Raw genomic sequence first — 23,732 nt, forward strand, 5'->3', positions numbered from 1 at the left:
CAGATCTGTAACTCACTCCCGTGTATCTGTTATTCTATATATAAACCACCCGAACCCCACGATTTGATTCTGGTCTTTAACTCACTCCTGGATATCCGTTATTCTATAAATAAACCATCCCAAACCCCTCGATTAGTTTCCAGTCTGTAACTCACTCCGGGGTAACTGTTATTCTATATATAAACCAAACAAATCCGTCAATTAGTTTCAGATCTGTAACTCACTCCCGTGTATCTGTTATTCTATAAATAAACCACCCAAAACCCTCGATTAGATTCCAGTCTGTATCTCACTCCCAAATATCTGTTATTGTATACATAAACCACCCCGAACCCCACGACTAGATTCCAGTCTGTAACTCATTCCCGGGTATTTGTTATTCTATAAATAAACCATCCCAAACCCCTCGATTAGATTCCAGTCGGTAATTCACGCACGAGTATCTGTTATTCTATATATAAACCACTCTGATCCCCTCGATGAGATTCCAGTCTGTAAGTCACTCCCGGGTATCGGTTATTAAATATATAAATCACCTGAATCCCTTGATTAGATTCCAATCTGTAACTTACTCCTGGGTATCTGTCATTCTATATATAAACCAACCCGAACCCCTCGATTAGTTTCTAGTCTGTAACTCACTCCTGGGTATCTGTTATTCTATATATAAACCACCAAAACGCCTCGATTAGATTCCGGTCTGTAACTCACTCCCGGGTATCTGTTATTCTATATATAAACCACCCGAACCCCTTCATTAGATTCCAGTCTGTAACTCATTCTGGGTATTTTTTATTCTATACATAAATCACCCAAACGCCTCGATTAGATTCCAGTCTTTAACTCAGTCCCAGGTATCTGCTATTCTACATATAAACCACCCCGAACACCTCGATTAGATTCTAGTCTATAATGCACCCCTGGGTATCTGTTATTCTATATATAAACCACACCGAGCCCTCAATTATATTCCAGTCTGCAACTCACTCACGGGTATCTGTTAATCTACATATAAACCACCCAAACTTCTTGATTAGATACCAGTCTGTAACTCACTCCCGAGTATCTGTTATTCTATATATAAACTATTCTGTACTCCTCGATTAGATTCCAGTCTGTAACTCACTCCTGTGTATCTGTTATTCTATGTATCAACCACCCGAACCTCTTCATTAGATTCCAGTCTGTAACTCACTCCCGGGTATTCGTTATTCTATATATAAACCACCCAAAACCCTCGATTAGATTCCAGTCTGTAACTCACTACGGGGTATCTGTCATTCTATATATAAACCACACAAACCCGTCAATTAGTTTCAGATCTGTAACTCACTCCCGTGTATCTGTTATTCTATACATAAACCAAACAAAACCCTCGATTAGATTCCAGTCTGTTAATCACTCCCAAATATCTGTTATTGTATATATAAACCACCCTGAACCCCTCGACTAGATTCCAGTCTGTAACTCATTCCCGGGTATTTGTTATTCTATATATAAAACACCCGAACCCCTCGATTTGATTCCAGTCTTTAACTCACTCCTGGATATCCGTTATTCTATAAATAAACCATCCCAAACCCCTCGATTAGATTCCAGTCGGTAATTCACGCATGAGTATCTGTTATTCTATATATAAACCACCAAAACGCCTCGATTAGATTCCGGTCTGTAACTCACTCCCGGGTATCTGTTATTCTATATATAAACCACCCGAACCCCTTCATTAGATTCCAGTCTGTAACTCATTCCGGGTATTTTTTATTCTATACATAAATCACCCAAACGCCTCGATTAGATTCCAGTCTTTAACTCAGTCCCAGGTATCTGCTATTCTACATATAAACCACCCCGAACACCTCGATTAGATTCTAGTCTATAATGCACCCCTGGGTATCTGTTATTCTATATATAAACCACACCGAGCCCTCAATTATATTCCAGTCTGCAACTCACTCACGGGTATCTGTTAATCTACATATAAACCACCCAAACTTCTTGATTAGATACCAGTCTGTAACTCACTCCCGAGTATCTGTTATTCTATATATAAACTATTCTGTACTCCTCGATTAGATTCCAGTCTGTAACTCACTCCTGTGTATCTGTTATTCTATGTATCAACCACCCGAACCTCTTCATTAGATTCCAGTCTGTAACTCACTACGGGGTATCTGTCATTCTATATATAAACCACCCAAAACCCTCGATTAGATTCCAGTCTGTAACTCACTACGGGGTATCTGTCATTCTATATATAAACCACACAAACCCGTCAATTAGTTTCAGATCTGTAACTCACTCCCGTGTATCTGTTATTCTATATATAAACCAAACAAAACCCTCGATTAGATTCCAGTCTGTTAATCACTCCCAAATATCTGTTATTGTATATATAAACCACCCTGAACCCCTCGACTAGATTCCAGTCTGTAACTCATTCCCGGGTATTTGTTATTCTATATATAAAACACCCGAACCCCTCGATTTGATTCCAGTCTTTAACTTACTCCTGGATATCCGTTATTCTATAAATAAACCATCCCAAACCCCTCGATTAGATTCCAGTCGGTAATTCATGCACGAGTATCTGTTATTCTATATATAAACCACTCTGATCCCCTTGATGAGATTCCAGTCTGTAAGTCACTCCCGGGTATCGGTTATTAAATATATGAATCACCCGAATCCCTTGATTAGGTTCCAATCTGTAACTTACTCCTGGGTATCTGTTATTCTACATATAAACCACCCCGATCCCCTCGATTAGATTCTAGTCTGTAACTCACTCCTGGGTATCTGTTATTCTATATATAAACCACCAAAACGCCTCGATTAGATTCCGGTCTGTAACTCACTCCCGGGTATCTGTTATTCTATATATAAACACCCCGAATGCCTCGGTTCGATTCCAGTCTTTAACTCAATCCCAGGTATCTGTTATTCTATATATAAACCACCCCGAGCCACTCGATCAGATTCCGGTGTGTAACTCAACCCCGGGTATCTGTTATTTTTTTATAAACCACCCAAACACCTCGATTAGTTTCTAGTCTGTAACTCACTCCTGGATACCTGTTATTCTGTATTTGAACCATCCGAACCCCTCGATAATATTCCAGTCTGTAACTCGCTCCCGAGTTTCTGTTATTCTATATATAAAACTCCCGAACCCCTTGATTGGATCCCAGTCTGGAACTCACTCCCGGGTATGTTATTCTCTATAAAAACCCCCTGAATACCTCGATAGATTCCAATCTGTAACACACTCCCAGGTATCTGTAATTCTATATGTAAACCACCCCGAGTCATTCGATCAGTTTCCGTTCTCCAACTCACGCCCGGTTATCTGTTATTCTATATATAAACCAACCGAACACCTCGATCACATTCTGGTCTGTAACTCACACCTGTGTATCTGTTATACTATATATAAACCATCCGAACTCCTCGATTAGATTCTGGTCTAAAATTCACGCCCGGTTATCTGTTATTCTATATATAAACCACGCCGAACACCTCAATCACATTCAGGTCTGTAACTCACACCTGTGTATATGTTATACTGTATATAAACCATCCGAACTCCTCGATTAGATTCTGGTCTAAAATTCAGGCCTGGGTATCTTTTATCCTATATAAAAACCATGCCAAAACCCTCGATTATATTCCAGCCTGTAACTCACTCCCAGGTATCTGTTATCCTATATATAAAACAACCCGAACCCCTCGATAAGATTCCAGTCTGTAACTCACTCACGAGTGTCTGTAATTCTATATATAAACCACCCGAACCTCTTCATTAGATTCCAGTCTGTAACTCAAGCCGGGTATTTGTTATTCTATAGATAAATCACCCAAACGCCTCGATTAGATTCCCGTCTGTAACTCACTCCCTGGTATCTGTTATTCTATATATAAACCACACCGACCCCTCGATTATATTCCAGCCTGCAACTCACTTGCGGGTATCTGTTATTCTATATATAAACTACCCAAACTACTCGATTAGATTCCAGTCTGTAACTCACTCCCGTGTATCTGTCATTCTATATATAAACCAACCGAACCCCTTCATTAGATTCCAGTCTGTAACTCACTCATGAATATCTGTTATTGTATATATAAACCACCCCGAACCCCTCGACTAGATTCCAATCTGTAACTCATTCCCGGGTATTTGTTACTCTATATATAAAACACCGAACCCCTCGATTAGATTCCGGTCTGTAACTCACTCATGGATATCCGTTATTCTATAAATAAACCATCCCAAACCCCTCGATTAGATTACAGACGGTAATTCACACACGAGTATCTGTTATTCTATATATAAACCACTCCGATCCACTCGAAGAGATTCCAGTCTGTAAGTCACTCCTGGGTATCGGTTATTAAATATATAAGTCACCCCAATCCCTCGATTAGATTCCAGTCTGTAACTCACTCCTGGGTATCTGTCATTCTATATATAAACCACCCAAACCCGTCAATTAGTTTCAGGTCTGTAACTCACTCCCGGGTATCTGTTATTCTATAAACAAACCACCTCGAACCCCTCGATTGGATTCCAGCCTGTAACTCACTCCCGGGTATCTGTTATTCTATATATAAACCACCCGAAACTCTCGATTAGATTCCAGTCTATAACTCACACCAGGGTATCTGTTAATGTATATATAAACCACCCCGAAAGCCTCGATTCAATTCCACTCTGTAACTCAATCCCAGGAATCTGTTATTCCATATCTAAACCACCCCGAGCCACTCGATCAGATTCCGTTGGGTAACTCAATCCTCGGTATCTGTTGTTCTATACATAAACCATCCAAACGCCTTGATTAGTTTCTAGTCTGTAACTCTCTCCTGGGTATCTGTTATTCTGTATTTGAACCATCCGAACCCCTCGATACTATTCCAGTCTGTAACTCACTCCCGGGTTTCTGTTATTCTATATATAAAACACTGAACCCCTTGATTGAATCCCAGTCTGCAACTCACTCCGGAGTATGTTATTCTCTATAAAAACCCCCTCAATCCCTCAATTAGATACCAGTCTGTAAATCATTCCAGGTTATGTTATTCTATTTATAAATGCCCTGAATCCCTCGATCAGATTCCTGTCTATAACTCAGTACCAGGTATCTGTAATTCTATATGTAAACCACCCCGGGTCACTCGATCAGATTCCATTCTCTAACTCACACCCGGTTATCTGTTATTCTATATATAAACCAACTGAACACCTCGATCACATTCTGGTCTGTAACTCACACCTGTGTATCTGTTATACTATATATAAACCATGCCGAACCCCTCGATTAGATTCCAGCCTGTAACTCACTCCCAGGTATCTGTTATTCTATATATAGACCACCCCGAACCCCTCGATTATATTCCAATCTGTAACTCACTCTCAGGTAACAGTTATTCAATAAATAAACCACCCAAACACCTTCATTAGATTCCAGTTTGTAACTCACTCCCGGGTATACGTTATTCTATATATAAACCACCCAAAACCCTCGATTAGATTCCAGTCTGTAACTCACTCCCGAATATCTGTTATTGTATATATAAACCACCCCAAACCCCTCGACTAGATTCCAATCTGTAACTCAGTCCCGGGTATTTGTTATTCTATATATAAACCACCCCGATCCTCTCGATTAGATTCTAGTCTATAACTCGCTCCTGGGTGTCTGTTATTCTATATATAAACCACCCAAAACTCTCGATTAGATTCCAGTCTGTAACTCACTCCCGAGTATCTATTATTCTATATGTAAACCACCCTGAACCCCTCAATTAGATTCTGGTCTGTAACTCAATCCCAGGAATCTGTTATTCTATATATGTTCCACCCCGAACCCCTCGATTAGATTCCAGCGTGTAACTCACTCCCAGCTATCTCTTATTCCATTTATAAACCAGCCCGAGCTGCTCGATCAGATTCCGGTATGTAGCTCACTACCGGGTATCTCTTAATCTATATATAAACCATCCAACCCCTCAATGAGATTCCAGTCAGTAAGTCACTACCGGGTATCTGTTATTCTATATATAAACCAGCTTGAACCCCTCGATTAGATTCCAGTATGTAACTCACTCCCGAGTATCTGTTATTGTATCTATAAACCATCCAAAACCCTCGATTAGATTCCAGTCTGTAACTCACTCCCATGTATATGTTATTCTATCTATAAACCACCCAAACCCATTGATTAGATTCCAGTCGAGAACTCACTCCCGATTTTGTGTTATTCTGTATGTAAACCACCCCGAACCCCTCGATTAGATACCAGGTTGTAACTCACTCCCAGATATGTTAGTCTATATATAAACCACCTGAATCCCTCGATTAGATTCCAGTCCGTAACTCAATCCCAGGTATCTGTTATTGTATATATAAACCTTCCAAACCCCTCGATTAGATTCCGGTCTGTAAATCACTACTGGATATCTGTTATTCTATATATAAACCACCTCGAACCCCTCAATTAGATTCCAGTCTGCAACTCGCTCCCGTGTATGTTATTCTATGTATAAACCACCCATACCCCTCGATTAGATTCCAGTCTGTAACTCACTCCCAAGTATCTATTATTCTATATGTAAACCACCCTGAACCCCTCAATTAGATTCTGGTCTGTAACTCAATCCCAGGCATCTGTTATTCTATATATGTTCCACCCCGAACCCCTCAATTAGATTCCAGCCTGTAACTCACTCCCAAGTATCTGCTTTACTATATATAAACCACCCAAACCCCTCAATTAGATTCTGGTCTGTAACTCAATCCCAGGCATCTGTTATTCTATATATGTTCCACCCCGAACCCCTCGATTAGATTCCAGTCTGCAACTCACTCCCGTGTATATGTTATTCTATGTATATACCACCCATACCACTCGATTAGATTCTAGTCTGTAACTCACTCCCAGGTATCTGTTATTCTATATGTAAACCACCCTGAACCCCTCAATTGGATTCCAGTCTGTAACTCACTTCTGGATATCTGTTATTCTATATATAAACCCCCCGAACCCCTCGATTAGTTTCCAGTCTGCAACTCACTCCCGGGTACCTGTTATTCTATATATAAACCATCCGAATCCCTCGATTAGATTTCAGTCTGTAACTCACTCCCGGATGCCTGTTATTCTATATATAAACCACCCGAACCCCTCGATTAGATTCCAGTCTGTAACTCACTCCCGGATGCCTGTTATTCTATATATAAACCCCCGAACCCCTCGATTAGTTTCCAGTCTGCAACTCACTCCCGGGTACCTGTTATTCTATATATAAACCATCCGAATCCCTCGATTAGATTCCAGTCTGTAACTCACTCCCGGATGCCTGTTATTCTATATATAAACCACCCGAACCCCTCGATTAGATTCCAGTCTGTAACTCACTCCCGGATGCCTGTTATTCTATATATAAACCCCCGAACCTCTCGATTAGATTCCGGTGTCTATCTCACTTCTGCCATTTGATGAAAGGCCTGCAGGGTTTTTGGTCTCCTGTTTTTACTCTGGTTTCCCCTGCATTGTGCTCCCACTCTCGCTCGCTGCACTTGTCTGTCCACTTTCTGATTTTCCCAATAAGATCTCCTGGCCATTGAGTGATGGGTGATCCTGTCCACAGGGGCCCTCCCATTGGTCATCTCAGCAGCCAAACCTTCAATCTCATTCTGTTGCATTTTCCAGGTTAGTCGAGTGAAAGTTGCCACCTGTGACCAGTACCAGACCTGTCAGGAGTGTCTCAGTGCAGACGATGCCCACTGTGGATGGTGCACCTTGGAGAGCAGGTAGGGAGCCAATCAAGATGTTCACAACAAAAACGGGTCATTCAGCCTCTCAAGTCTTGTTCAATGAGGTGATCAATACCTCAGCTGCTTTTGTCCACCCCCTGGTCCATGTCCCTGAAACTCCTAACTCAACAAAAATCTCAGTCTCAGTTCTGAAATTTTCAGTTGTCCCTCAATATCCACAGCCTTCAGGGGGAGAGGCTTTTTCTTCTCCCCTTTTTATGAAGAAGTGTTTGTTGACATCACCCCTGAACAGCCAGGCTGTATTTTTAACATGATCTCCCCTTGTGCTGAACATTCCCACCAGGGGCAATCATTTCATTCCTTAATCATCCTGATCAACTTGACCATCCCTTCATCTTCTATACTGAATAGAATACAATGCTTGGGTAGAATTAGTCGGCAGCGGGGTTTTACAGTCCTGCCGACGTCAATGGGGTTTAGAATGGCTCGCCGCATTTTACAGCCCCTCCCCCACTGCGACGGGGCCATAAAATTCCAGCCCTAGTCTCTGCACCGGTCCTCATGATTTAACCCTTTAAGCCCCAGAATCATTTTGGCCCAAAGAGCTGGTGACTTGCGAGACAATGAGCTTTATTTTTAATTCATTCACGGGATGTGGGGTGACACTGGCTGGGTCAGCATTTATTGCCCAAACCTAATTGCCCTTGAGAAGGTGGTGGTGAGCTACCTTCTTGAACCGCTGCAGTCTATGTGGTGTAGGTACACCCACGGTGCTGTTAGGGAGGGAGTTCCAAGATTTTGACCCAGAGACATTGAAGGAACGGTGATATATTTCCAAGTCAGGATGGCAGTGACTTGGAGGGGAACTTCCAGGTGGTGGTGTTCCCACGTATCTGCTGCCCTTGTCCTTCTAGATGGTAGTGGCCGTGGGTTTGGAACATGCTATCGAAGGAGCCTTGGTGAGTTCCTGCAGTGCATCTTGTAGATGGTGCACTCTGCTCCTACTGTACATCGGTGGTGGAGGGAATGAATGTTTGTGGATGTGGTGCCAATCAAGTGGGCTGCTTTGTCCTAGATGATGTTGAGCTTCTTCAGTGTTGTTGAGCTGCACTCATCCAGGCGAGTGGGAGCATTCCAGCACACTCCTGACTTGTAGATAGTGGACAGGCTTTGGGGAACCAGGAAGTGAGTCACACCACAGATCATATGTTTGGAAGGTGCTGTTGAAGGAATCTTGGTGACTTGCTTCAGTGCATCTTATATATGGTACGCATTGTGTGTCAGTGGTGGAGAGACTGGTTTCTGGTCAATGGTAACCCCCAGGATGTTTATAGTGGGGGAATTCAGTGATGGTAATACCATTGAATGTCAAGGGGCGATGGTTGGATTTTCTCTTGTTGGAGATGGTCATTGCCTGACGCTTATGTGGCGCGAATATTATTTGCCACTTATCAGCCCAAGCCTGGATATTTTCCAGGTCTTGCTGCATATGGGCACGGACTGCTTCAGTATCTGAGTAGTCGCAAATGGAACTGAACAGTGTGAAATCATCACCAAACATTCCCAGCTGGTGGACTGCTGGAGCGCTGGGCCTAGCACAGAGTGAAAATTAATGCCCAGAAGAGCCATTCAGCCCCCAGTCTCAATGCGTGGGGACATTGTGTCACAGCAAGGGAGGGATTATTAGAGGCCCAGTCATTCACAGACCACTTGCCCCATAGCCCCTCAGCCCCATCCCCGCCTCACTGCCTGACTGGGTCACCTCTATCTTGTGGAATTGGCAGAAATCTTCAGTTCTTCTCCATCATGTGTTCTCAGGCAATGCAGAGGGAGGAAGGATATTGGAGAAACCGCAAGGAAGGAAATATTGCTGAAAAACATTGAAAATGCTATAAACAGTCTGACTCAAATGATTACATATTTATAACCCGGGGTAAAGATACGCACCAGTCATGTGAATACAGTGCATCAAAGGTTTCACATCCCCATTCCCTGTCAGCTTTAACTGTCACACTTCATCATCTCTCCCCTCCCCCACTACTGTGAGAATGATTATGTGGGATCTACAGCACAGAAACAGACCATTCAGCCCAACCAGTCCATGCCAGTGCTTATGCTCCACTCGAGACTCCTCCCATCTTTCCTCAACTGAATCCAACATCATTACCTTCTACTCCCTTCTCCCTCATACGCTTGTGTAGCTTTCCCTTAAATACATCAAAACTATTCGCTTCAACCACATTCTCACCACTCTCTGGCTAAAGAAGTTTCTGCTGAATTCCCAAATGGATTTCTTTGTGACTGTCTTATATTGACAGCTTCTAGTTACCCTCTTCCACACAAGAGGAGACATTCTCTGTCTCATCACTCTATCAAAATCTTTGGTCACCCCTTCACCTTTTTTCAGGAATAAAGATACCCAACCTGTCCATCCTGTCATGCTATGTCTCTCCACACATTTCTGATACCATCCTTGTAAAGTCATCCTCGCCAATGCCTCTAAATCCTTCTTTTTAAAATGGTGACCAGAAATCCACTCAGCTTTCTGTGTAGACTAACCAAGATTCAATACAGGTTCGAATAACTTCCTTATTTTTCAACTCTGTCCCTTGAGGAATACAACCCAGGGCTTGATTTGTGTTTTTTTTTATGATCTCACTAACCTGTGAAGCAACTGTTAGTGATTTGGTGTATTTCTTCTCAGAGATCCCTTTGATCCTCTACCCCACCCAGATTCACATCTTCCAAGTAATAAGTGACCTTTCTGTTCTTCTGACCATTCTGAAAGTTTATTAATGTCCTCCTGTAATTTGTTACTATTCTCCTCAGTGTTGACTATCTCCCCAATATGGTGTCATCCACAAATTTAGAAATTGTAGTTTTGACTCTAAGTCAAAATTGTGATGTGGGTTGTGGACAGCTGTGGTCCCAGCACTGGTCCATGTGGAACACCACATCCCACCTTCTGTCACTCTGAATAGTGACCCTTCACTCTCACTCTCTGTTTTCTGTCTTGAAGCAGCTAGCAATCCATCCTGTCACTTGTCCCCTCACTCCACATTCATTAATCTATTCTGGGGCATCTTATCGAAGGCCTTTTGAAAATCTAGATAAATTACATCTACTACATTACCAGTGTCTACTCTCTCTCTCTCTCTGTTGGCCTTTCAAAAACTCAATAAGGTTGGTCAAGCATGATTTTCCCTTTGGAAATCCATACTGACTACTCATTATTCTATTTTTCATTTCCAGATGTTCTTCTATTCTCTCCTTTAGTAGGGATTCCATTACTTTTCCTACAACTCGTGTTAAGCTGACTGGTCTATAATTTCATGGACATGATCTGACAGTATTCTTAAATAGAGGAATTACATTAACTATCCACCAGCCCTCTGGCACTGCATCGTTTTCTAATGCATTAATTAATATATGTAGTAATCCCTCTGCTGTCACTTCCCTAGATTTGTCTAAAATATGTGGATGCAATCGATCTGTGCCAGAGGTTTTATCCTCTTTGAGTTTGTTCCGTTTATTCAGTACATTCCTTTTTTTACTTTAAATGCACATACCTCATGTGAGCTATTCCCCTGGTAAACGCTGTTCTGATTTAAAGGACACTGCTCCTCAGCTGAACCCACAGTCCAAAATCATCACCTCAGAAACTCCGAAGGTGCTTAGGCCAAGGTGGGAATCAAATGGGTGGGGTCACATCTAGTCCAGCTTCAAACTGAATGGTGCCAAATGTAAACCGGCTCCAGATGGGAACACCACCACCTGGAAGATCCCCTCCCAGTCACTCACCATCCTGACTTGGAAATATATTGCCGTTCCTTCACTGTCGCTGGGTCAGAATCCTGGAACTCCCTCCCTAACAGCACTGTGGGTGTACCTACAGCACTTGGACTGCAATAGTTCAAGAAGACAGCTCACCACCATCTTCTCAAGGGCAATTAGGGATGGGAAATAAATGCTGGCACAGCCAGTGATGCCCACATCCCGTGAATGAATAAAAAAAAAACCTGACACACTAACCCTAATGCAAAACAATGCATTCTGTCAAATGAACAGTGAGTGTTCATAGTGTGCATACTGTGTGGATGCTCTGTGTGTTAGTCTAACTGTGTATAGTGTGTGAATGCTCTGTATGTGTTACTCTAACTGGGTATGGTGTGTGAATAAAAACAAAAATACCTGGAAAAACTCAGCAGGTCTGACAGCATCTGCGCAGAGGGATACTGTTAACATTTCGAGTCTGAGTGACTCTTCATCAGAACTAAAATAGAAGCGAGGTGAAATATAAACTGGTTTAAGGGGGGGCTGGGACAAGTAAAGCTGGATAGAGGGCCAGCGATAGGTGGAGATTGCCAAAAGATGTCATAGACAAAATGACAAAGAGGTGTTGATGGTGGTGATGTTATCTAAAAATGTGCTAATGGTGACATTAAGGGTACAAAGCAGGACGAGCAAGGTACAGATAGCCCTAGTGGGGGTGGGGTGGGGGGAAGGGATCGAAATAGGCTAAAAGGTAGAGATAAAACAATGGATGGAAATACATTAAAAAATAATGGAAATAGGTGGGAAAAGAAAAATATATATAAAATATTGGAAAAAGGGAGATCAGAAACGGGGTGGGGTTGGAGGAGAGAGTTCATGATCTAAAATTGTTGAACTCAATATTAAGTCCAGCAGGCTGTAAAGTGCCTAGTCGGAAGATGAGGTGCTGTTCCTCCAGTTTGCGTTGAGATTCACTGGAACAAGGCAGCAGGCCAAGGACGGACATGTGGGCATGAGAGCAGGGTGGAGCGACAGGGAGGTCTGGGTCATGCTTGCGGACAGACTGAAGGTGTTCCGCAAAGCGGTCACCCTGTCTGCATTTGGTTTCTCCAATGTAGAGGAAACCGCATTGGGAGCAATGAATGCAGTAGACTAAATTGAGGGAAATGCAAGTGAAATGCTGCTTCACTTGAAAGGAGTGTTTGGGCCCTTGGACCCAGAGGAGGGGGGAAGTAAAGGGGCAGGTGTTGCACCTTCTGCGGTTGCATGGGAAGGTGCCGTGGGAGGGTGTTGAGATGTAGGGGGTGATGGAGGAGTGGACCAGGGTGTCCCGGAGTGAACAATCCCTGCGAGATGCTGCTGGGGAGAGGAGTTGGGGGGGTGCGGGGTGGTGAAGGGAAGATTTATTTGCTGGTGACATCGTGCTGGAGTTGGCGGAAATGGCGGAGGATGATCCTTTGAATGCGGAGGCTGGTGGGGTGATAAGTGAGGACAAGGGATATATATCATAGTTCTGGGAGGTAGAGGAAGGTGTGAGGGCAGATGCGGGGGAGATGGGCCAGACACGGTTGAGGGCACTGTTAACCACTGTGGGTGGAAAACCTCAGTTTAGGAAGAAGGAAGACATGTCTGAGGAACTGTTTTTAAAAGTGGCATCATCAGAACAGATGCAACGGAGGCGCAGGAACTGAGAGAATGGGATGGAGTCCTTACAGGAAGCGGGGTGTGAGGAGCTGTCGTCAAGGTAGCACCCTGCTGTGTATAGTGTGTATGCTCTGTATGTGTTACTCTAACTGGGTATAATGTGTGAATGCTCTGTACTTGTTACTCTAACTGGGTATAATGTGTGAATGCTCTCTCTTTGTTACTCTAACTGGGTATAATGTGTGAATGCTCTCTCTCTGTTACTCTAACTGGGTACAGTGTGTGAATGGTCTGTAAGTGGTACTCTAACTGGGTATAATGTGTGAATGCTCTGCATGTGTTACTCTAACTGAGTATAGTGTGTGAATGCTCTCTATGTGTTACTCTAACTGGGTATAGTGTGTGAATACTCTGTATGTGTTACTCTGTTTACAGTGTGCGAATGCTCTGTCTGTGTTACTCTGACTGGGTATAATGTGTTAATTCACTGTATGTTTTACTCCAACTGGGTGTAGTGTGTGAACGCTCTGTGTTACTCTGTGTATAGAATGTGAATGATATGTATGTGTTACTCTAACGTATAGTGTGTGAATGCTCTGTATGCGTTACTCTAACTGTGTACAATGTGTGAATGCCCTGTATGTGTTACTCTAACTGGTTATAGTGTATGAGTGCTCTGCATGTGTTACTGTGACTGTGTATAGTGTTTGAATGCTCTCTCTGCGTTAATCTACTGGGTGTAGTGTGTGCATGCTCTCTCTCTGTTACTCAAACTGTGTATGGTGTGTGAAAGCTCTGTATGTGTTACTCTAACTGTGTATGGTGTGGGAATGCTCTTTGTGCGTTACTCTGACTGGGCGTAATCTGCGAATGCTCTGCCTGTGTTACTCTGCGTATAGTGTGCAAATGCTCTGTATGTGTTACTCTAACTGGGTATGGTGTGTGAATGCTCTGTATATGTTCCTCTGACTGGGTGTAGTATGCGAATGCTCTGCCTGTGTTACTCTGCGTAGAGTGTGCAAATGCTCTGTATGTGTTACTCTAACTGGGTATATTGTGTAAATGCTCTGTATGTGTTACTCTAACTTTGTGTAGTGTATGAATGCTCTGTATCTGTTACTCTAACTGGGTAGAGTCTGTGTGTACTCTGTGTGTGTTACTCTAACTGTGTACAGTGTGTGAATGCTCTGTATATGTTACTCTAACTGGTTATAGTGTGTGAGTGCTGTGTATGTGTTACTCTAACTGGTTATAGTGTGTGAATGCTCTGTCTGTGTTACTCTGACTGGGTGTGGTGTGTGAACGCTCTGTCTGTGTTACTCTAACTGGGTGTGGTGTGTGAATGCTCTGTATGTGTTACTCTAACTGGGTGTGGTGTGTGAACACTCTGTCTGTGTTATTCTGTGTACAGTGTGTGAATGGTCTGTATGTGTCACTCCAACTGGGTGGAGTGTTTGAATGCTCTGTATATGTTACTCTGACTGGTTATAGTGTGTGAGTGCTCTTTATGTGTTACTCTAACTGTGTACAGTTTGAGAACGCTCTGCATGTGTTACTCTAACTGGGTGTAGTGTGTGAAGGCTCTGCCTGTGTTAGTCTGCATATATTGTGTAAATGCTCTCATGTGTTACTCTAACTGGGTGTAGTGTGCGAATGCTCTGCCTGTGTTAGTCTGCATATATTGTGTAAATGCTCTCATGTGTTACTCTAACTGGGTATAGTGTGTGAATGCTCTGTATGTGTTACTCTAACTGGGAATAGTGTGAGAATGGTCTGTATGTGTTACTCTAACTGGGTATAGTGTGTGAATGCTCTGTATGTTTTAGTCTTAACTGGGTATAGAGTTTGGATGCTCTGTATGTGTTATTCCAATTGGATATAATGTGTGAATGCTCTATATTTGTCCCTCTGACTCTGCATAGTGTTTGAATGCTCTGTATGTATTACTTGAACCATGTATGGTGTTTGAATGCTCTGTATGTGTTATTCTAACTGTGTATAGTGTGTGAATGCTCTCTCTGTGTTACTCTGACCGGGTATTATGTGTTAATTCACTGTATGTGTTACTCTAACTGGGTATAATGTGTTAATTCACTGTATGTGTTACTCTAACTGTATAGTGTGTGAATTCTCTGTCTCTGTTATTCTAACTGGGTATAATATGTGAATGCTCTGTATGTGTTACTCTAACTGGGTATAGTGTGTGAGTGCTCTGTATGTCTTACCCCATCTCTGTACAGTGTGTTAGTGCTCTGTATGTGTTACTCTAACTGGTTATAGTATGTGAGTGCTCTGTATGTGTTACTCTAAACGTGTACAGTGTGTGGATGCTCTGTATGTGTTACTGTGACTGAGTATCATGTTTCAGTGCTCTGTCTGTGTTACTCTAACTGGGAGTAGTGTGTGAATGCTCTGTCTGTGTTACTCTTGTATATAGAATGTGAATGCTCTTCATGTATGACTCTAACTAGGAATAGTGCGTGATTGCTCTCTCTGTGTTACTCTAACTGGGTATAGTGTTTGAATGCTCTGCCTGTGTTACTCTAACTGTGTATAGTGTGTGAATGCTCTCTCTCTCTGTTACTCTAACTGGGTATAGTATGTGAATGCTCTGTATGTTTTACTCTAACTGGGTATTGTTTTTGAATATTCTGTATGTGTTACTCTAACTGGGTATAGTGTGTGAATGCTCTATATGTGTCCCTCTGACTCTGCGTAGTGTTTGAATGCTCTGTATGTGTTATTCTAACTGTGTATAGTGTGTGAATGCTCTCTCTGTGTTACTCTGACCGGGTATTATGTGTTAATTCACTGTATGTGTTACTCTAACTGTGTATGGTGTGTGAATGCTCAGTATGTGTTACTCTGACTGGGTATCATGTTTGAATACTCTGTCTGCATTACTCTAACTGGGAGTAGTGTGTGAACACTGTCTGTGTTACTCTGTGTAAATTGTGTGAGTGCTCTGTATGTGTTTCTCTAACTGTTTACAGTGTGTGACTGCTCTGTATGCATTACACGAACTGTGTGCAGTGAGTGAATGCTCTATATGAGTTACTCTGATTGGGTCTAGTGTGTGAATGCCCTGTCTCTGTCACTCCAACCGGGTGTAGTGTGTGAATGCTCTGCATGTGTCACTCTAACTGTGTATAGTGTGTGAATGCTCTCTCTCTCTTACTCTAACTGGGTATAGTGTGTGAGTGCTCTGTACAGTGTGTGAATGCTCTGTGTGTTTTATTCGAACTGGGTATTGTGTGTGAATGCTCTGTATGTGTTGCTCTAACTGGGTATAATATGTGAATGCTCTGTATGTGTTACTCTAACTGGGTATAGTGTGTGAGTGCTCTGTATGTCTTACCCCATCTCTGTACAGTGTGTTAGTGCTCTGTATGTGTTACTCTAACTGGTTATAGTATGTGAGTGCTCTGTATGTGTTACTCTAAACGTGTACAGTGTGTGGATGCTCTGTATGTGTTACTGTGACTGAGTATCGTGTTTCAGTGCTCTGTCTGTAACTCAATCCCAGGAATCTGTTATTCTATATATGTTCCACCCCGAACCCCTCGATTAGATTCCAGCGTGTAACTCACTCCCAGCTATCTCTTATTCCATTTATAAACCAGCCCGAGCTGCTCGATCAGATTCCGGTCTGTAGCTCACTACCGGGTATCTCTTAATCTATATATAAACCATCCAAACCCCTCAATGAGATTCCAGTCAGTAAGTCACTACCGGGTATCTGTTATTCTATATATAAACCAGCTTGAACCCCTCGATTAGATTCCAGTATGTAACTCACTCCCGAGTATCTGTTATTGTATCTATAAACCATCCAAAACCCTCGATTAGATTCCAGTCTGTAACTCACTCCCATGTATATGTTATTCTATCTATAAACCACCCAAACCCATTGATTAAATTCCAGTCGAGAACTCACTCCCGATTTTGTGTTATTCTGTATGTAAACCACCCCGAACCCCTCGATTAGATACCAGGTTGTAACTCACTCCCAGATATGTTAGTCTATATATGAACCACCTGAATCCCTCGATTAGATTCCAGTCCGTAACTCAATCCCAGGTATCTGTTATTGTATATATAAACCTTCCAAACCCCTCGATTAGATTCCGGTCTGTAAATCACTACTGGATATCTGTTATTCTATATATAAACCAGCTCGAACCCCTCAATTAGATTCCAGTCTGCAACTCACTCCCGTGTATGTTATTCTATGTATAAACCACCCATACCCCTCGATTAGATTCCAGTCTGTAACTCACTCCCAAGTATCTATTATTCTATATGTAAACCACCCTGAACCCCTCAATTAGATTCTGGTCTGTAACTCAATCCCAGGCATCTGTTATTCTATATATGTTCCACCCCGAACCCCTCAATTAGATTCCAGCCTGTAACTCACTCCCAAGTATCTGCTTTACTATATATAAACCACCCAAACCCCTCAATTAGATTCTGGTCTGTAACTCAATCCCAGGCATCTGTTATTCTATATATGTTCCACCCCGAACCCCTCGATTAGATTCCAGTCTGCAACTCACTCCCGTGTATATGTTATTCTATGTATATACCACCCGTACCACTCGATTAGATTCTAGTCTGTAACTCACTCCCAGGTATCTGTTATTCTATATGTAAACCACCCTGAACCCCTCAATTGGATTCCAGTCTGTAACTCACTTCTGGATATCTGTTATTCTATATATAAACCCCCCGAACCCCTCGATTAGTTTCCAGTCTGCAACTCACTCCCGGGTACCTGTTATTCTATATATAAACCATCCGAATCCCTCGATTAGATTTCAGTCTGTAACTCACTCCCGGATGCCTGTTATTCTATATATAAACCACCCGAACCCCTCGATTAGATTCCAGTCTGTAACTCACTCCCGGATGCCTGTTATTCTATATATAAACCCCCGAACCCCTCGATTAGTTTCCAGTCTGCAACTCACTCCCGGGTACCTGTTATTCTATATATAAACCATCCGAATCCCTCGATTAGATTCCAGTCTGTAACTCACTCCCGGATGCCTGTTATTCTATATATAAACCACCCGAACCCCTCGATTAGATTCCAGTCTGTAACTCACTCCCGGATGCCTGTTATTCTATATATAAACCCCCGAACCTCTCGATTAGATTCCGGTGTCTATCTCACTTCTGCCATTTGATGAAAGGCCTGCAGGGTTTTTGGTCTCCTGTTTTTACTCTGGTTTCCCCTGCATTGTGCTCCCACTCTCGCTCGCTGCACTTGTCTGTCCACTTTCTGATTTTCCCAATAAGATCTCCTGGCCATTGAGTGATGGGTGATCCTGTCCACAGGGGCCCTCCCATTGGTCATCTCAGCAGCCAAACCTTCAATCTCATTCTGTTGCATTTTCCAGGTTAGTCGAGTGAAAGTTGCCACTTGTGACCAGTACCAGACCTGTCAGGAGTGTCTCAGTGCAGACGATGCCCACTGTGGTGTAGTGTGTGAATGCTCTGCATGTGTCACTCTAACTGTGTATAGTGTGTGAATGCTCTCTCTCTCTTACTCTAACTGGGTATAGTGTGTGAGTGCTCTGTACAGTGTGTGAATGCTCTGTGTGTTTTATTCGAACTGGGTATTGTGTGTGAATGCTCTGTATGTGTTGCTCTAACTGGGTATAATATGTGAATGCTCTGTATGTGTTACTCTAACTGGGTATAGTGTGTGAGTGCTCTGTATGTCTTACCCCATCTCTGTACAGTGTGTTAGTGCTCTGTATGTGTTACTCTAACTGGTTATAGTATGTGAGTGCTCTGTATGTGTTACTCTAAACGTGTACAGTGTGTGGATGCTCTGTATGTGTTACTGTGACTGAGTATCATGTTTCAGTGCTCTGTCTGTGTTACTCTAACTGGGAGTAGTGTGTGAATGCTCTGTCTGTGTTACTCTTGTATATAGAATGTGAATGCTCTTCATGTATGACTCTAACTAGGAATAGTGCGTGATTGCTCTCTCTGTGTTACTCTAACTGGGTATAGTGTTTGAATGCTCTGCCTGTGTTACTCTAACTGTGTATAGTGTGTGAATGCTCTCTCTCTCTGTTACTCTAACTGGGTATAGTATGTGAATGCTCTGTATGTTTTACTCTAACTGGGTATTGTTTTTGAATATTCTGTATGTGTTACTCTAACTGGGTATAGTGTGTGAATGCTCTATATGTGTCCCTCTGACTCTGCGTAGTGTTTGAATGCTCTGTATGTGTTATTCTAACTGTGTATAGTGTGTGAATGCTCTCTCTGTGTTACTCTGACCGGGTATTATGTGTTAATTCACTGTATGTGTTACTCTAACTGTGTATGGTGTGTGAATGCTCAGTATGTGTTACTCTGACTGGGTATCATGTTTGAATACTCTGTCTGCATTACTCTAACTGGGAGTAGTGTGTGAACACTGTCTGTGTTACTCTGTGTAAATTGTGTGAGTGCTCTGTATGTGTTTCTCTAACTGTTTACAGTGTGTGACTGCTCTGTATGCATTATACGAACTGTGTGCAGTGAGTGAATGCTCTGTATGAGTTACTCTGATTGGGTCTAGTGTGTGAATGCGCTGTCTCTGTCACTCCAACCGGGTGTAGTGTGTGAATGCTCTGCATGTGTCACTCTAACTGTGTATAGTGTGTGAATGCTCTCTCTCTCTTACTCTAACTGGGTATAGTGTGTGAATGCTCTGTACAGTGTGTGAATGCTCTGTGTGTTTTATTCGAACTGGGTATTGTGTGTGAATGTTCTGTATGTGTTGCTCTAACTGGGTATATTGTGTGAATGCTCTGTATTTGTTACTCTAACTGGGTATAGTATGCGAATGCTCTGTATGTGTTACTCTAACTGGGTATAGTGTGTGAATGCTCTCTCTCTGTTACTCTAACTGGGTATGGTTTATGAATGCTCTGTATGTGTGACTCTAACTGGGTATAGTGTGTGAATGTTCTATATGTGTTGCTGTAACTGGGTATAGTGTGTGAATGTTCTGTGTATGTTGCTGTAACTGGGTATAGAGTGTGAATTCTCTGTATGTGTTACTCTAATTAGGTATAGTGTGTGAATGCTCTGTATGTGTTACTCTAACTGGGTATAGTGTGTGAATGTTCTGTATATGTTGCTGTAACTGGGTATAGAGTGTTAATGCTCTCTCTCTATTACTCTAACTGGGTATAATGTGTGAATTCTCTGTATGTGTTACTCTAACTGGGTATAGTGTGTGAATGTTCTGTATATGTTGCTGTAACTGGGTTTAGAGTGTTAATGCTCTCTCTCTGTTACTCTAACTGGGTTTAGTGTGTGAATGCTCTGTATGTCTTACTCTAACTGGGTATATTGTGTGAATGCTCTGAATATGTTACTCTAACTTGGTATAGCATGTGAATTCTCTGTATGTGTTACTCTAGCTGGGTATAGTGTGTGAATGCTCTCTCTCTGTTACTCTGACTGGGTATAGTTTATGAATGCTCTGTATGTGTTACTCTTACTGGGTATAGTGTTTGAATGCTCTGTATGTGTTACTCTTACTGGGTATAGTGTATGAATGTTCTGTATGTGTTACTCGAACTGTGTATAGTGTGTGAATGCTCTCTCTCTGTTACTCTATTGGGTATACTGTGTGAATGCTCTGTATATGTTACTCAAACTAGGTATAATGTGTGAATGCTCTGTATGGTTTACTCGAACTGGGTATTGTGTGTGAATGCTCTGTATGTTTTACTCGAACTGGGTATAGTGTGTGAATGCTCTGAATGTGTTACTCTAACTGGGTATAGTATGTGAATTCTCTGGATGTGTTACTCTAACTGGGTATAGTGTGTGAATGCTCTCTCTCTCTGTTACTCTAACTGTGTATAGTTTGTGAATGCTCTGTATGTGTTAACTCTAACTGGGTATGGTGTTTGAATTTTCTGTATGTGTTACTCTAATTGGGTATAGTGTGTGAATGCTCTGCATGTGTTACTCTAACTGGGTATAGTGTGTGAATGCTCTCTCTCTGTTACTCTAACTGGGTATAGTTTATGAATGCTCTGTCTGTGTTACTCTTACTTGGTATAGTGTTTGAATGCTCTGTATGTGTTACTCTTACTGGGTATAGTGTATGAATGTTCTGTATGTGTTACTCGAACTGTGTATAGTGTGTGAATGCTCTCTCTCTGTTACTCTATTGGGTATACTGTGTGAATGCTCTGTATATGTTACTCAAACTAGGTATAATGTGTGAATGCTCTGTATGGTTTACTCGAACTGGGTATTGTGTGTGAATGCTCTGTATGTTTCACTCGAACTGTGTATTGTATGTGAATGCTCTGTATGTGTTGCTCTAACTGGGTTTAGTGTGTGAATGGTCTCTGTGTGTTACTCTAACTGGGTATAGTGTGTGAACGCTCTCTCTCTGTTACTCTAACTGGGTATAGTTTATGAATTCTCTGTATGTGTTACTCTAACTAGGTATAGTGTGTGAATGCTCTGTATGTGTTGCTCTAACTGGGTATAGTGTGTGAATGTTCTGTATGTGTTGCTGTAACTGGGTATAGAGTGTTAATGCTCTCGCTCTGTTACGCTAACTAGGTATAGTGTGTGAATGCTCTGTATGTTGCTCTAACTGTGTATAGTGTCTGAATACTCTGTGTTACTCTAACAGGGTATAGTGTGTAAATGCTCTCTCTCTGTTACTCTAACTGGGTTTAGTGTGTGAATGCTCTGTATGTCTTACTCTAACTGGGTATATTGTGTGAATGCTCTGAATATGTTACTCTAACTGGGTATAGCATGTGAATTCTCTGTATGTGTTACTCTAACTGTGTATAGTGTGTGAACGCTCTCTCTCTGTTACTCTAACTGGATATAGTGTGTGAATGCTCTATGTGTTGCTCTAACTGTGTATAGTGTCTGAATACTCTGTATATGTTACTCTAACTGGGTATAGTGTGTGAATGCTCTCTCTCTGTTACTCTAACTGGGTATAGTTTGTGAATGCTCTGTATGTGTTACTCTAACTGGGTATTGTGTTTGAATGCTCTATACGTGTTACTCTAATTTGTATTGTGTTTGAATAGTTTGTTTGTGTTAGTCTAACTGTATATAATGTGTGAATGCTCTGAATGTGTTACTCTAACTGGGTATAGTGTGTGAATGCTCTGAATGTGTTACTCTAACTGGGTATAGTTTGTGAATGCTCTGTATGTGTTACTCTAACTGGGTATAGTGTGTGAATGCTCTGTATGTGTTACTCTAACTGGGTATGGTGTTTGAATAAAAACAAAAAAACTGCGGATGCTGGAAATCCAAAACAAAAACAAAAACAAAAACAGAATTACCTGGAAAAACTCAGCAGGTCTGGCAGCATCGGCGGAGAAGAAAAGAGTTGACGTTTCGAGTCCTCATGACCCTTCGACAGAACTTGAGTTCGAGTCCAGGAAAGAGCTGAAATATAAGCTGGTTTAAGGTGTGTGTGTGGGGGGCGGAGAGATAGAGAGACAGAGAGGTGGAGGGGGTTGGTGTTGTTGTAGGGACAAACAAGCAGTGATAGAAGCAAATCATCAAAAGATGTCAACGACAATAGTACAATAGAACACATAGGTGTTAAAGTTAAAGTCGAAACGTCAGCTCTTTTCTTCTCCGCCGATGCTGCCAGGTATGGTGTTTGAATGTTCTGTATGTGTTACTCTAATTGGGTATAGTGTGTGAATGCTCTGTATGTGTTACTCTAACTGGGTATAGTGTGTGAATGCTCTGTATGTGTTACTCTAACTGGGTATAGTGTGTGAACACTCTCTCTCTGTTACTCTAACTGTGTATAGTTTGTGAATGCTCTGTATGTCTTGCTCTAACTGGGTATGTTGTGTGAATGCTCTGAATGTGTTACTCTAACTGGGTATAGTATGTGAATGTTCTGTATGTGTTACTCTAACTGGGTATTGTGTTTGAATGTTCTGTATGTGTTAATCTAACTGGGTATGGTGTGTGAATGCTCTGTATGTGTTGCTGTAACTGTGTGCATATTGTGGAGCCTCTGTACATCGTACTTGAACTGCGTTTAGTGTCTTGATTTTGAGTGTTTGCTTGACTCTCACACTGTGCTCACTTTCTCTCTCAGGTGTTCTCTGCAGCAGGACTGTGGTAATTCCACAGAGCCCATGTTCTGGACCACCTTCAGCTCTGGAAAACAGCTGTGTCCAAGCATGAGTATCGTACCATCGGAAATCCCCATTGCCAGTGAGCCACAACCGGTACTGTATCAACTCCAGGAGCTGCTTCCTCCCTGTCCGCTTCTGGGCTGCAACAGCTGTCCTGATTTCAGCATCGGCAACTCAGTGTTTTTAAATTTCTGAGGAAATTCAGTCGCAATATTGACAATAAATTTAAAGGCAGTAGTGAATGTGGTTAGTGATAATCCTGACCAATAGTGAATGTGGTTAGTGATAATCCTGACCAATAGTGAACGTGATCAGAAATAAACCTGGCCAATAGTGAATGTGGGCAGGAATAATCCTGACCAATAGTG

At 42.1% G+C, this 23,732-nt stretch overlaps 1 protein-coding gene across 1 annotated transcript in view; it reads left to right on the forward strand.

Moving 5' to 3' along the window:
• plxnd1 (plexin D1) overlaps nt 1-23,732 on the forward strand; it is a 357,498-nt gene that overhangs the window by 48,089 nt on the left and 285,677 nt on the right. The window contains exons 4-5 of the mRNA XM_041191644.1: nt 7,716-7,816; nt 23,325-23,457. Of these exons, the coding sequence (XP_041047578.1) occupies nt 7,716-7,816; nt 23,325-23,457 (234 nt within the window). The remainder of the gene's footprint in view (nt 1-7,715; nt 7,817-23,324; nt 23,458-23,732) is intronic.

Source organism: Carcharodon carcharias, chromosome 7 (genome assembly GCF_017639515.1).
Source record: "Carcharodon carcharias isolate sCarCar2 chromosome 7, sCarCar2.pri, whole genome shotgun sequence".
NCBI lineage: Eukaryota > Metazoa > Chordata > Chondrichthyes > Lamniformes > Lamnidae > Carcharodon > Carcharodon carcharias.